This window comes from Hyperoodon ampullatus (assembly GCF_949752795.1).
Source record: "Hyperoodon ampullatus genome assembly, chromosome: 4".
In the NCBI taxonomy this organism is placed as follows: Eukaryota; Metazoa; Chordata; class Mammalia; order Artiodactyla; family Ziphiidae; genus Hyperoodon; species Hyperoodon ampullatus.
Window position 1 is genome coordinate 142,899,607 of NC_136917.1, and position 16,554 is coordinate 142,916,160.

Genomic DNA, 16,554 nt, shown 5'->3' on the forward strand with positions numbered 1-16,554 from the left:
CAGTGAGAGGCCCGCGTACCGCAAAAAAAAAGAGTGTATGTGCATGGGAGATCTGAATTAACGTACATTTCAAACCATGGTATGATTTTGCACCATTTACTAGAAGTCAACATTTATTCTAAATAAAACATTTTTTCTTACCAAAATGAACTACAAAAAACAGAAATGTAGCAGAAACTATCACTTTAGGATCAGGCTGTATCAGGCTTTAAGGATTTTAGAAGATAATCTTAAAAGGACAATAAACTATTCACAAGATACACAAATGTTCACGTCAACAAAGGCACAAAATCCTATATTCTATGTTCTTTTGCTATTGAATTACTAGGAACAATTCAAGAAGCTTCAAAAGAATCAAAGATTTACTAAAATGCCAAATTAGGTAAAAAGGTCTAATATGTCATCTATGTTGTTCTGTGTGATGTACTTACCATCAATACTACGGAAATCCAATAAGTATGTTCTACTGTCCACTTGGTATAACTGTAGACTCATTTTGGAGAATGTACTTGTCACAGGATTCTTCCTTCGAACACGCAAATAATATGGGTTTACAACCTAGCATATGGTATGGAGAAAAACAAAGTCAAAAGGAATTCTTCTATAAAACATTATACAGACTGCAGGTTTGTCAAATGTGCTAATAATCAGAATGCTCTTTCTTTCTTACCTTCCATTCATAATCCAGTTGTTTAATTGCTCTACAAACTTCTGCCATGATATCATTTGGTCGACTTTGACTTCTAATTCCCAAATGCCATTTTGCTTTCCTTACACCTTGGTGTTTGGATTTCTGTGGATTTAATTCATCGAGGGTATGGCGTGCCCTTGGTGTTTCAGCAACCAAGAATGGTACTCTTTCAGGATGGGGCCGGGTCAAGTGGTGATCATCAAGAAAAGAATCAGGTGGGCTTGTTGCCAAGTAAAAATCTTTGGCCTCATTCATTATTCTCCTGTTATCTATTATGAGGTGGTAGGCAACTGCCAAAGGGTCCTGGTGATTTCTGTTATAAAGGCAGCTGAGAACCTCCTCTTCTGAGCATTCAAATTTTTCACATACTTCTTTTAAGGCTTCATCATCAATCATGGTTGAACTATATGATGGATCCTCAGGAAAGAGATATTTTGGAAGGTCCTGTTTAAACCATTCATGTTCCCTGAGAGAAAATGGCAGGGGTCAGAAGGACTTCGAGGAGAGATGAGACTGAAAATAACAGTTTGGGGGAGTTTAGGATATGAATTCATTTATATTTACACTCATACTGTATTATCTTTTTTTTTTTTTTTTTTTTTTTTTTTGTGGTACGTGGGCCTCTCACTGTTGTGGCCTCTCCCGTTGCGGAGCACAGGCTCCGGACGCGCAGGCTCAGCAGCCATGGCTCACGGGCCCAGCCACTCCGTGGCATGTGGGATCCTCCCGGACCGGGGCACGAACCCGTGTCCCCTGTATCGGCAGGCAGACTCTCAACCACTGCGCCACCAGGGAAGCCCTATCATTTTTTTAAAACTGAGATTTTCCCCTTCTGGCTCACATTTCATTGTATATGTTAAGGGAAATTCTTCAGCCTTCCTCTGATTTTAAGAGGGAGAAAACACTGCTGGAGCAACCAGAAACAAAGTGTCTACACTTTAAAGTTTTGGAACAAATGGCAATGGCAAAGACCATGTTATTTCCAGCTCAGAAAGAGAAAAAAATTAGTCTGTGGATTCATTATAATACTCTTTGGATATAATGTTAAGTGACAAAACATATAACAACAACAAAAATAGACAACTATTATTCATTGAGTGCTTACTATGTGGTAGATTTTAGGCTAAACACTTCATATATATTATCTCACCTCATTTTCAAACAACTCTGTGAAGATAATATCCCCTTATTTTAATGAAGGAACTGAGGATTTCCTAACTTCATATGTAAAAGGATATTTTTGACTTGAACTATGTAAAAAAAATATGCTAAAACTAAAAACATTAAGAGAGGAAAACACCCAAAAGAACAATGATTATATTCTGCGTAATGGAATTAAAAATCACTTTAATTCTCTTCTCTAATTTTTTTGGTGTTTTCTAAGTCTTTTCCAATTATCACATATTTCATTTAAATTGGAAAAAACATGTAAAACACAAGAAAAAGCACCTCTCACTAAGATATTCTGAAATATAAATTTTACAGAATGACTAGCCCTTCTCCTCTAGTGGTAAAGTCATGCCCCGCCACTCACAGTCTGTTTTTTAGCTAGTCTGCAGCATATGGAGTAAATGGAAAGGAATGAAGCTTTTTTCTTTTCTTTTTTTTTTAATTGGAATATAGTTGATTTACAATGTTGTGTTACTTTCTGCTGTACAGCACAGTGAACCCAGTTATACATATACATATATCCACTTTTTTAGATTCTTTTCCCATATAAGTCATTACATAGTATTGAATAGAGTTCCCTGTGCTATACAGTAGGTCCTTATTAGTTATCTATTTTAGGAATCAAGCTTTAAGTTGTACATATGATCTTTCTTTCTTCTTCATTATCCTAATGCTTTCTTCTTTACTATTCCCAGATATACGTCTGATTTCTTTCTTCCTTCTCCCTCCATCTCAGAGAAGTGTGCTGTCTAGCCATTAGAAGACCAAAAGAGAAATTTCCATAAGGGAAAAAAAGGAAAGAAAAATGATGGTAGAAGAAACAAAGTTTGCAGTTTTTAAAAAAATCTTCATCAGAAATGACCTGCCCAAATTTGAAAAGGAGATTTGTCATCATCACCTTTGCCTTATTTAAACTATTCTGTAGAACCATATGCAACTGGCAAAATTGATGGACTTTTTTACCTACAAAACAGTAATTTCATATGTAATTCAATGTATACTACTACAAAAACAAACATGTCATTGATTGAATTAAAATTTTCTCATTCCCTGAGATGAACAAAAGGAAAAAATACAATAATTTATAAGATCAGAACTCAAATAGCAACACACAAATTTACTACGAAAAAATATTAGTCCCCATGAGAATATGTAAAAGTCAAACATGAAGCATACTATAGAAAATCTTAAAGAATCACTACCAAATCTAATACCTAACCAGGGTCCTTTTTATTTTTTATTAGCACTTTTTTTAAATTAAAAAGTAATACACTGACAAGTACAGGCTTCTGGTAACTGACTATACTGCTGAACTGAATGAATAAGCATTTTCAGAACTCTAATGGAAAACTGATGAATTCATAAAAGTGCTAACAAAAGATCAAGATGAAAAAAAAATTAATTACATAGGACTGAGTGAACTGATGAGGATGATTATAATTTTTGTGACTTTCTGTTTGAATTAAAAACAAATGTTAAAAAAAAAAAAGTAACTTACTGGTGTCCTAAGAACTAGTGAGGAGTGACAAAACTGATGGGTCAAAGCACCCTTCCCCCACTTCTGACTTTAACTCCTCCACCTTATTTTGTAAGCACCTATTTTTCTGATCAGATATTATCCTGTTTGAAATGCCTAGAAGAGATTATATTTTCCTTACTGAACCCCAAGTATATTATTACAATACTTAGCTAAGAGTGAATTCCCCTCTATTTTAGTTACATTATACACATTTACTTTAATAAAAAATACTGTATTCAGAATTTCATTAAAGCAACTTTGTAGATGTATGGAATAAAAAAAAAAGTAATGTAATGTTCACTGCTACAATTTCAAAACAAATAAAGAAACAAAGGCAAAAAAGTGAAATCCCTTCCTCCTACCAATCTTACTTCCCTAAAGCAGCCAGGTTAGTATGTGTTCTTAAATATCAAAATAAAATAAATGAGTCTATACACTATTTTTAACATAAAAACAGGATTACATTGTACATATTCTGCAAAATTTTCTTTTACTTATATCACTGATACTATTAGATCTGATAATCAAGTTACTTTATCACCTGATATCTTTGATTGTGGCTCTCTTCATGGGATCCACCTGCAGCATGTGTTTCAAAAGGCTAATCACAGAAGGGTTTAAATACTGAGGGGTATAAAAGATCCCATCACATATCTTCTTAAAAAGAGTTGGCACATGATCATCATCGAATGGAAGTGTTCCACATAATAAAGCATAGAGAATAACCCCACTGCTCCATATATCTACCTCTGGACCAGCATACAATCTGTAACAGGAAATATCAATTGGATTAAACAATCATTAGTAACTTAAAGAGTAAATCAATTAATCATTTTAAATATAGATACTTCATAATTATTAGTCAGAATATGGTTTCTATAAGTCACTGCTGTGTACTACACGTACAGATTCTATACTAATTCTATCAGTATTATCTTTAAAAACAAAAATTAAGAATTTTTTTAAGTTACAGACTATAGCTAAAATTCTCTCCATACTACCTCACAAGGGTCCTCAATCAATAGGGCCAAACTTTGAACAAACATATCATTACTGAATTTAAAACCATTGTTTTTTGGTTACAGAGGAGATATTAAGTGATCTTTCATCAAGTGAGAATGTTCTTTAGTGATGGACTCTAAACCCACTCTCTGCAATAACCCGAGACCTCATACCAAGGTAAATGGGTCCTGAGGCTGTAGAATGAAGCCCAGCTAACTAATTCGAAGAAGATTTAAACTCTTATTTGCAATACACCGTAACCTACTGACTTAGCTAGCTACTGACTAATTAGATAACCCATTCAAAGTCTGGCTTCAGGGAAAGGATTTCTTTAAATTGGTCAAATAAATTATTGAACTGATCAATATATACTATTTTGAAAGTAAAAGTTTCCATACATCTAGACCTCACAGAAAGACCTTATCCAAACTGGGAAAATTAGACTTCAGTAATAGCCCTTACATATATGCACAATTACATTTCTTTTTGTTTATTTAATTAACACTGCCCCCAGTATCCAGGTCCTAAATTGTTTTCTTCCCAAAATAATTAGACAACTCACATGAAATAATTAAACATTAAGTTAATATAAAAAGGTAATGATAAACCTTGATAAATCTAAAATTAGATATTTCTGCCTTACTCATAACCATGCCTTAACACAGTCTAGGCAAGCAAGCTTATGAAAATAGAAAGAAAATACTACTCTATTTCTGCATTCTAAATTAATCAGGATGTAAGACATTCAAACAAAGAAACATGGTTTGAATGAAAAGTTATTAAAAGTTAATTATAAAAACTAGTAAACAAACTTTAGCTTCTTTGTTTTCAATTTCAGTAGTATAGTGAAGAACAGTTACCCTTCAAAAAATTAAATTTTCCTGTCATCTAAACTATCCGAAAAGCTGCCCTATACTAAGATCCTCATGTTCTCAATGCTGGTGGTTAGTAAATTGAGAGATTAGAATTCTTAAAATATTTCAGTCTCTAGAAGATTTAAAGAATGAAAATTAACTAAAATCTGAGGACTTTATCAATACTTCAGTCCAATTCCCCAAGGCACCTTATCATAAAAGCTAAAGCTAATTTGAAAAATTAAAGCTACACATTACACTTTTAATTCTTCATCTAAGCAAACAGTACACTATTTCTTCCTACTAGATATTTCTGTATTATTCAAGTTTTTAATGTCTCACCTTTAAAACTTGCTAGTTTTCAACCTTCAGTTTCTTCCACAAGGGAAAAAACGAAAGTACTCTCATCTAACTAATATAATTTTGACTTGCAAACCAACATCCTCCTCGATAAATGGAGTCCTTAATCCTTATTCACTTATAAGGTTTTATTCTTAAAATAGAATACCTTCTGGATAAGAAAAGAATAAGCTTTAAATTCCTTTCACTAGAATTGAATATTACACTATAGACTAACAAAGTCTAGGAAAGGAAGACAATTACAAATATATTGGGCGGGGAGGAGGTGGCAAACACTACCTTCCTGAAATTACTTCTGGTGCAGCATAGTTGGGTGAGCCACAACTTGTTCTTAAAAATTCGCCATCTGACATCATGTTTGAAAGACCTGAAAATGCACAAAGTTCACGGCTCAAGATTTCCCAAGAACAAAAATAAAAACAAAACTCCATTAAACAATAAAATTGAGTTTGCATTAAAGTGATAAATCATCATTTTGTTCTTTGCTTCAACAGAATCCTATAGTCTTTATTGTTCCCAAATATTTTGCCTTTATGCCATAAAATCTATAATCTGTTTCAACATATAAAGTTAGTGCATTGTTGGAGTTTAATGAGTGCATATTAAGCTATTGGTTATTTTGCTTAATAGAATAAACTGGGCATGTTTAAGTTTTATTAATATAGAAATTACTAGAAAAAAATGTAGAACAGAATTAAAATTCAAAGTTTCTATTAACCTCCATTCTGATTCTTTAAAAAATAATAATAATAATTTTTTTTTTTTTTTTTTTTTTTTGCGGTACGCGGGCCTCTCACTGTCGTGGCCTCTCCCGTTGCGGAGCACAGGCTCCGAACGCGCAGACTCAGCGGCCATGGCTCACGGGCCCAGCCGCTCCGCGGCATGTGGGATCTTCCCGGACCAGGGCACGAACCCGTATCCCCTGCATCGGCAGGCGGACTCTCAACCACTGCGCCACCAGGGAAGCCCAATAATAATAATTTTTAATATCAAAGTTCCTTCATAGTTCTACTACAAAAAGAAAACTCGGGAATTCCCTGGTGGTCCAGTGGTTAGGACTCAGTGCTTTCACTGCTGCGGCCCGGGTTCAATCCCTGGTGGGGGAACTAAGATCCCACAAGCTGCGCAGTGCGGCCAAAAAAAGAGAAAACTCTGCCTCCTCAAAAATACAATGTATAAAAAATAATGACAACTAAAGAATAAGAAAGTCAAATAATTTAGTCAGTTACCAAAAAAAAACCCAGTAGCTCAGAGCTGTTGGGCACTATTTAGTGAATCTCTATAGATTAAAATATATAAACATATACAAAACTTAAGAAAATATAAGTATCTCCTCTGATTTGAAATGAAACTAAAAAAAAAGACTTGTAGATATTCATTTTTATCTCAGGTTTAAGAATGTCAATGGCAATTTATATAAGAAATAAAGGAAAAATAAATTCATTAAATTTTCCTCAAGCTGAAACTATGCTTTTCTATTTAAAATATTTTACTTTCATTTCTTTTTTTTTTTTTTTTTTTGCGGTACGCGGGCCTCTCACTGCTGTGGCCTCTCCCGTTGTGGAGCACAGGCTCCAGACGCGCAGGCTCAGCGGCCATGGCTCACGGGCCCAGCCGCTCCGTGGCACGTGGGATCTTCCCGAACCGGGGCACGAACCCATGTCCCCTGCATCGGCAGGCGGACTCTCAACCACTGCGCCACCAGGGAAGCCCTACTTTTTTTTTTTTTTTTTTTGTGGTACGCGGGCCTCTCACTGTTGTGGCCTCTCCCGTTGCGGAGCACAGGCTCCGGATGCACAGGCGCAGCAGCCATGGCTCACGGGCCCAGCCACTCCGCAGCATGTGGGATCTTCCCGGACCGGGGCACGAACCCGTGTCCCCTGCATTGGCAGGCGGACTCTCAACCACTGCGCCACCAGGGAAGCCCTACTTTCTTTTTTTAAAAATAATTTTGTTCATATGGTTTGCCTTCTGGCTTTCAAAGTTTGAATAACTCCAGCCCAGTCTCTTTCCTCTTGCTCCATACTTGATCAGAAGAACACACTGGAAACAGTGCGTTCTATTGATAGCACTATTTAGCAAATAGTTAAATAATGGTCCTTCACAAATAATGGTCTCTTTTCAAGTGATGTCGCTAATGCTGCCAATTTAAATTGTTTGCCTATGTCATAAAAGTCAATTTCAAAGACATAAAGCTAAGAGAATTCCTTATTTTTACTCCTTTTTCTAGCTCATAGACAAATGGTGAGGATATGCTACTTTGGGACTCAGTCTATTATATAAAAGCAAAAGTTATCTGAAGAATCCTACTGATGTTTGTTGAACATAATGAATATATGAAACTATAAAAATCTCCTTACCAAAATCAGCAATCTTTGCATTCATGTGTGCATCAAGCAGGACATTTTCAGGTTTCAAATCTCTGTGGACCACCATATGCCTGTGACAATAATCCACACCAGAAAGGATTTGTTGGAACAGACGCCGACTTTCTTTTTCATCCAGCTAAGAAAAGTAGAGAGGCAACTTAAACATGTGTCTTTCAAAAGAAATTATTCTACCTATAATTTTCCAACCTATAAAACTGTGAAAATGTAACAAACCTTCCAAATGAACCTCACTCATGAGATACTTTTGAAACGGGGAGGAGATATAGGCAGCATTAAACGGAAATGCTAGGAGGATCTTAGAACCCAAATTAGTAACTCAACTTCCTAATATTATCACTCTCTTGACTACACTCTAATAACTTGCTTTCGCCTCATCTCATGCACTGTTTCAAATAATTTCAATTTCTACCTGAAAGTAGGCATGTTTTCTCCTCTAAATTACAAATATTTAATCCTTGATTCCTTTAACAAATATTTATTGAATACCTTCAATGTGCCATGTACGGTTTTAGGCACTCAAGGTACACCAATGAATTTTTAAAAGGCCCTAATCTAGTTAAAGAAAACCGACAATAAACATATAAATATCAATATAAGGAGTAAGGGTGTTTTGAAGAAAAACAAAGCAGGATAAGGGCACAAAGAGTTATGCTGGGGTGGGGAATACTGTTGTGGACTATAAGAGAAAGCAACATTTAAGCAGTATTAATGAATTAGCAAGCAACCATGTTATCATATCTCCTGAAATAAAAGATGTTTTAATTTTAACAAAAGAAAAACCTTAATTCATTTGTTTTATAAAATATAACAGCATTTATCTGTACTATGCTTACTGAAAAAATTACATCTTATGCTGTAATTACATTTTAAAAAATATTCTTTAAAAACTTCTCTGTCCATTTATCCATATTTTCTTATTTTATGATGTTTTTTCCATAAATGAAAACCATTACTTGGGTATGCCTGCTCCCAAGAAGTCATATTTAATAAATAAGCTATTAATTCTCTAGGCAAAGGACTCTAATATGCAATTCTCAAACACGGGTCACAAATTAGCATTCTAAAACCAGGTTTCTACACCTTAAATGGTATGGATAATCTGGAATATGAACCAGTAATTTCTTTTGAAAGCAAAACTAAAACTATCAAAGCACTCAGAGATACCCTTCCTCTAGAGAAAGTAATAATGCATTAGCAATCTAATACCTTTATTTCTAGAATATAGGTTCATTTTTTAATATGACTTCATATCAAATACACTACATGAAAAAAAGAATGTGTTCTAAATGTGAAAGAGAGGAAAATTTAATTGATTAAGCAAAATACAAGAGGTAAAATAACTAGATAGGCTACAAAAATGAAAATTATACTCTATTAATAATAAATAGAGTACAAAGGATCAAGGAGGGGAAGTCTACAAAGAAAGATTAGAAAAGTCAAAGCATATTTCCATTTAAGCATGGCAGATGGAACCTTTTGTCTCCACTCCTTGAAACTCACTAAGATGACAGCATATAAAGACAAAAGAGCAAGAGAAGAGACAGCAGTAATCAAAAGGAGTCACTAAGCTAGAGAGTAGATGAACAGTGATGAAGACTTGGCCAACCACAGAAAGCTGAAGTCTAATAAGCCTTCAGGGGTGGAAATCAATGATAAACTCATCTGCACGCAGACTCCTGGAAGGGCTTAGATATTGGAAGTGTTGGGAATTTCTGAAGGTAGAAGTGAAAAATGGACTGAAAACAGGACAACTGATGGAAGAAAGAAGTTTTAAGCTCACCCTTACTGGGGAATAAGACCCACGATTTACTTTTAATAAGGCTGAACCAGCTCTGTTCTCAAGGACACCCGAGTAGGAATGAGGCACCAGAAGGAAAACATGGGGATAAAATGAAAGTCAACATACTAACCAGTGAGGCTTGCGGGCCTTTCCCCATTTAGCTCGCAGAGCACTGGCAGCTAAGCTAACACGCTCAAGGAAACTGGAAGGTTTCTTCTGGAGCAACTTTCTGATCCAAGGAAAAATATTTGTAATTGTTAACATTTGGTGTTTCCTAGTAAAACAAACAGGTCCGTACCTATTCAACCTATGGGAAGGCCCACCAATTAATAAGTTCCATCCTCATGAGCTTGGCATTTAGAACCTCACTCTCAAATATGAGTGGACAACCCAGAATCACCAGGTATCTGAGCAAGGGTCATGCACAAAAGACAAAGACCAATAAAATGAATAGAAAAAAAACAGGAAACAGGGAGCAGGGAAGGTACAGAAGCAATCCAGGGAAGAGAAGAAGAAAAAAATTTTAAACTAACTGTCATCCTCAGACAGATACATTTATTATCTCAGTGGAACAACAAAAAAAATAGGCTATTTAAAGAAAGACAACTTCAGAAAACAAGAAAGAAAGAAAAAATGACAGCTGGAATTTTAATATGCAACAGATAAAATTGAGGAAAATTCCCATAATGTAAAGCAAAATGATCAAGACATGAAAAACAAAAGATAAGAAAGCAAGATACCAATTCAATTTGTGTCTGTTTCCATTTTTCTAGGCAGAATATTTGTGCGGGATTGCGGGGGCGGGGAGTGGGGAGTGAAAAGACAAATGGAATACTTGAAATTGAAATGAACCATGTTAAGAAATGGTAAAATCAAAATTAATTTGGTTAATGATTTTGATTCTGATTAAAGTAAAGATATGCTACATAGAACAAATGAGTGAATGATATAAAGAATGTTAGATTGGGAGGGAAAAAAAATTGGCTTCTCAGTGCTTGATGTGGCTCTTCCAGAAAGAGGTTTTTGCATACCACATATGCTGGGTGTAAGAAAAAGTATGCACAGGGGGCAATGTTCAGTTTTTGTATCTGTAACTTAAGACACTGTTCAAAATGTCTTCTAAAGTTCCTTCCAACTCTAAATTCTTTAAGTCTAATTCCTACCTCCTTCATGGAGCCTGTTCTTACTATTCCAGGTACATCAGATTTCTGAAACCAAAAAATGAATGCAATTTAAATGTGACTAGGGTTGACTAGCAAGGCCTAGATCTTTAAGTATTTAATAATATATTTTTTAAGGATTACATACATAATTTAAGATATATATTAAAAGTATTTGTATGCCCCAGAAGCAAAGTCTGAAGATTGTGAGTTCTGGAGTCTCAATCCAATTCTGTCATTAATAAATTATGTGACCTTGAGCATATATATAAACTGTGAGTCTCGGACTTCCCTGGTGGTCCAGTGATTAAGACTCTGCGCTTCCAATGCAATGGGCACAGGTTCGATCCCTGGTCAGGGAACTAAGATCCCACATGCCGCAGAGTGTGACCAAAATATAAAAAGTAAATAAATAAAAATAAATAAACTTTGAGGGACTTCCCTGGTGGAGCAGTGGTTAAGAATCCACCTGCCAATGCAGGGGACATGGGTTCAATCCCTGGTCCAGGAAGATCCCACATGCCACGGAGCAACTAAGCCCAGGCACCACAACTACTGAGCCTGAGCTCTAGAGCCCATGAGCCACAACTACTGAGCCCACAATGTCACAACTACAGAAGCCCACGCACCTAGAACCCATGCTCTGCAACAAGAGGAGCCACCGCAATGAGAAGCCCACACACCGCAACGAAGGGTAGCCCCCGTTTGCTGCAACTAGAGAAAGCCCACGCGCAGCAATGAAAACCCAATGCAGCCAAAAGTAAATAAATAAATTATTTTTTAAAAAAATAAATAAATAAACTGTGAGTCTTGGTTTCCATATCTGTGTAAGTAGGCTAAGGAGATAATCTTTAAGATGCTTCTTAGCTCTAAATAGTCTAAGATTCTAGGCAAATACATGACTAAGGGAGCTGGTTATTAAATAGAGTTCTTAACAGGATTGCTTTCTGATATTTTGATGCTAGTAAGGGATCAGGGGAATTACAAAATATATACAGGATTAAATCAGAACTGCTTACCCTTCCGTTTTTACAGATATAATCAAATAGCTCTCCTCCTGAGACATATTCCATCACCATGAAAATATCAGATGGTGTACTGATGACCTGGTACCTGGTGAGAGAAAACATTATCTACCAGTATTAAAACATGTATATTCATTCATTCAATAAGTGTTTACTAAGCACCTATAATACACCAGGCACTGTGCTAGATGCTGGGAAAACTGCAGGGAACAAAACAAATTCTCTGCTCTCATGGAGTTTATTTTCCAGAAGCCAAGAAACAGACACTAAATAAAAAACAGTATCTCAGGTGGTGGAACATGCTATGAAGAGAATCAAAGCAAAACTAAGGGAAATCTTTCATACAGGGTATTCAAGGAAGGCCTCTCTGATAAAGTAACATTTAAGCAGAGCCTAATGGAAATCAGGGAACAAACTATGCCATTACCTAGGAAGACGGTGAACCAGGCAGAGGGAACAGCAAGTGCAAAGGCCCCCAGGGGGAAACCTGCCTGGCGCATTTGAGCAATGGTAGGAAGGCTAGAGCAGAGTGAGCTGGGAGAGAGAAACAGGATGTGGGGTCAAAGAGGTAACTGGACAGCAGAGAACACAGAACCTTAAAAGCCATGATGAGGCTTTGGCTTTTACTCTATGGGAGAAAGAAAGCTATTGAAGGTTTTAAGCAAAACAGTCACATGATCTGGCCAAGTAAAAGGGTAACTTTAATTGATGGCAGCAATGTGAAGAACTGACTGGGCAGTAGGGTGGAAGCAGGTGACTACTGCAGTAGTCCATGAGAAAGATGAAGGGGGCCCACACTGGGTTGACGATAATGAAGGAACTAGAATGAGATCTTAGTTTTTGAAGGAAGAGATGGAATGGAGGTTGGGAAGTGAGAGAAATAGGAAAGTTAAGGATAGTTCCTAAGTTTCTGCCCTGAGAAACTGATATTAACTGAGATGGTGAAAAGACCAGGAAGACCAGGCACGAGAGGGTAATAAAGGGTTCAGTTTGGGCCAGATCGAGTTTCACATGCCTCATGGTCACCCAAATGGCGATGTAAAATAGGCAGTGTGCATATTCAGGGAACAGGTTTCAAAGCAGGAGATGTATATTAAGGGCTGTCAGCATAAGGATGGTATTTAAAACCATGGCACCTCAACAAATGAGAAGAGGTGAGAGTGAAACAAATTTTGAGTCACCAGTTCAATACAAAAGCCTAAATGGTTTTAATTTATAGCCTGCATAATAAAGCTGAGTAGTAAATAAGTTAACTGTAGATCCTACAATTGTCAGCTGTAAAACAACGGTAATGTTACTGCCTTTTGAAATTTAGATTCCTGAAATTCTATTATTTGGATTTGGATTTGGATTCCTGAAAATATATTATTTGTTACTTGTTTTATCAGATATAAGCAGTGTGGGGAAGTGGAGACCCTACTTTATTGTCTCTAGTGAGGCTAGCTGATATCATGTGGAAATTTGGAGGGCAGGAGTTTTTACTAGCAAATCATTGTTGGTTCTACAGCAATAGGGGCACTGAAACTTATCAGAACAGCATCAGTCCCAAAAATGAGAAAGATAACATCTGATCATCACAAGGGCAAAATGTGAACTTAGGCTTAAGTGACCATGAATGGGGTTAGATAAATACATGAACAGGAAGAAATTTGAAAACCCTCAGGAACAGACCAAACCAATGTCACTCATCTTTCTCACTTGTCAGATTAAGAAGGTTAACAAAAATGATGAAAAAATGATATGACTATATTTAATATAATCAGATCTTACAGTTTAATTATATGAGGATGCCTGAAAAGCTTGAGGTTCTGAATTTCTCTGCGGATTTTTCCTACTACATCAAGGCTTCGAATCTTCTGTCGATTGAGTATCTTCACAGCAACTTTATGCCCAGTCAATTCATGTTTGCCAACTGTAGGAGAAATAATTTTAATAAATTAGCGCCAGGTTTGATTAATAACATATTTAGAACTATTCTAAGAGTAGTAATCTTAGCATTCTCCAAAAATACTTGCTCAGTTCCAAGTTCCTTTTTTTAAAAATTTTTAACTGGTGTATAGTTGCTTTACAATGTTGTGCTAGTTTCTGCTGTACATTAAAGTGAATCAGCTATAGGGATACATAAGTCCCCTGTTTTTTGCATTTCCTTACGATTTAGGTCACCACAGAACATTGAGTACGATTCCCTGTGCTATACAGTAGGTTCTCATCAGTTATGTATTTTATACATAATAGTGAATATATGTCAAGTTCCTTTCAATTCTGCCTGATTTACCCCTGAACGTTTAGATGTTTAAAGCTGGAAGGCTAAGGGAGAAAGAAAGAAACTTCTTTTTGCTCTCTCTTTTTTTTTTTTTTTGGGGGGGGGCGCTGTGCAGGGTCTTTGTAGCTGCGTGTGGGCTTTTCTCCAGTTGCAGCATTGCGGTGCACGGGCATCTCATTGCCGTGGCTTCTCTTGTTGCGGAGCATGGGCTCTAGGCACGCGGGTTTCAGTAGTTATGGCTCATGGGCTCTAGAGCGCAGGCTCAGTAGCTGTGGTGCACGGGCTTAGCTGCTTCGCAGCATGTGGGATCTTCCCGGACCAGGGCTCGAACCCATGTCCCTTGCGTTGGCAGGCAGGTTCTTAACCACTGCTCCACGCGGGAAGCCCTCTCTACCTTTTTGTACTTTTAAATTCTCTTAATTTACTTTTCATTTTTTTAAACTATCATACATACAAATTGAACTTGTTTCTTTTGGTGTGCAGTTCTATGGATTTTAAGACGTAGAAATTGGTGTAATCACCATTATAATCAGATACAGAACAGTTGCATCATACCAAAAACCACCCTCATGTTAGACACACTTCTCTATAATCTCTTGAACCTTTAAAATTTTGGTTCATGAGCATGTAGTTTCTGTTTTTAAAAATAAGAAAAAAATTTTAAGTGATTACCTTTCAATTTTGAATGCTATACCCAAATAATCAATGGTTATAATAGAATTTAGACATTTTTTAACAGAGACAAAGTCTCCAAAAATTTAGCTTCTAAACACGCTTTCTTAAGGACCTAGTGGAGAATTAATATTCCATCAAAATCAGGAAAGAAACCAAGATGGTAAGAAGGCACACAGCAGAAGGAAGAAGAACCACAATTCTGCAGCCTGTGGAAGGAAAACCACATTCACAGAAAGACAGACAAAATGAAAAGGCAGAGGGCTTTGTACGAGATGAAAGAACAAGATAAAACCCCAGAAAAAAAAATAAAGTGGAGATAGACAACTTTCCAGAAAAAGAATTCAGAATAATGATAGTGAAGATGATCCAGGACCTCAGAAAAAGAATGGAAGCAAAGATCGAGAAGATGCAAGAAATGTTCAACAAAGACGTAGAAGAATTAAAGAACAAACACCTAGAAGATTTAAAGAACAAACAAAAAGAGATGAAAAATACAATAACTGAAATGAAAAATACACTAGAAGGAATCAATAGCAGAATAACTGAGGCAGAAGAACGGATAAATGACGTGGAAGACAGAATGGTGGAATTCACTGCCGAGGAACAGAATACAGAAAAAAGAATGAAAAGAAATGAAGACAACCTAAGAGACCTCTGGGACAACATTAAACACAACAACATTCACATTATAGGGGTCCCAGAAGGAGAAGAAACAGAGAAAGGACCCGAGAAAATATTTGAAGAAATTATAGTCGAAAACTTCCCTAACATAGAAAAGGAAATAGCCACCCAAGTCCAGGAAGCGCAGAGAGTCCCAGGTAGGATAAACTGAAGGAGAAACATACCGAGACAAACAGTAATCAAACTGACAAAAATTAAAGAGAAAGAAGAATTATTGAAAGCAACAAGGGAAAAACGGCAAATAACATACAAGGGAACTCCCATAAGGTCAACAGCTGATTTCTCAGCAGAAACTCTACAAGCCAGAAGCCAGTAGCATGATATATTTAAACTGATGAAAGGGAAGAACCTACAAGCAACATTATTCTACCCCTCAAGAATCTCATTCAGATTCGACAGAGAAATCAAAAGCTTTACAGACAAGCAAAAGCTAAGAGAATTTAGCACCACCAAACCAGCTCTACAACAAATGCTAAAGGAACTTCTCTAAGTGAGAAACACAAGAGAAGAAAAGGACCTACAAAAACAAACCCATAACAATTAAGAAAATGGTAATGAGAGCATACATATCAATAATTCCCTTAAACGTGAATGGAATAAATGCTACAACCAAAAGACACAGGCTCACTGAATGGATACAAAAATAAGACCCACGGCTTCCCTGGTGGCACAGTGGTTAAGAATCTGCCTGGCAATGCAGGGAACACGGGTTCAAGCCCTAGTCCAGGAAGATCCCACATGCCACAGAGCAACTAAGCCCGTGCACCACAACTACTGAGCCTGCGCTCTAGAGCCCGAGTGTCACAACTACTGAAGCCCATGTGCCTAGAGCCCGTGCTCTGCAACAAGAGAAGCCACCGCAATGAGAAAACCATGCACAGCAAAGAAGAGTAGCCCCCGCGCGCCACAACTAGAGAAGGCCTGCACGCAGCAACAAAGACCCAATGCAGCCAAAAATAAATAAATAAAAAAAATAAATTTAAA

The 16,554-nt window shown here is 36.6% G+C and overlaps 1 protein-coding gene across 3 annotated transcripts in view; it reads right to left on the reverse strand.

Moving 5' to 3' along the window:
* The window catches only part of PRKAA1 (protein kinase AMP-activated catalytic subunit alpha 1), a gene marked incomplete at both ends in the record, with an annotated part of 44,429 nt that overhangs the window by 2,192 nt on the left and 25,683 nt on the right, over positions 1-16,554 (reverse strand). Inside the window, 8 exons of one of the 3 annotated variants that reach the window (XM_079703917.1) lie at positions 432-558; positions 671-1,157; positions 3,922-4,146; positions 5,876-5,963; positions 7,957-8,101; positions 10,930-10,974; positions 11,946-12,039; positions 13,722-13,863. In XM_079703917.1, the coding sequence (XP_079560043.1) occupies positions 432-558; positions 671-1,157; positions 3,922-4,146; positions 5,876-5,963; positions 7,957-8,101; positions 10,930-10,974; positions 11,946-12,039; positions 13,722-13,863 (1,353 nt within the window). Of the gene's footprint in view, positions 1-431; positions 559-670; positions 1,158-3,921; positions 4,147-5,362; positions 5,370-5,875; positions 5,964-7,956; positions 8,102-10,929; positions 10,975-11,945; positions 12,040-13,721; positions 13,864-16,554 lie in introns of those variants that run through there. The other 2 variants (XM_079703918.1, XM_079703919.1) reach the window with 2 other exon arrangements.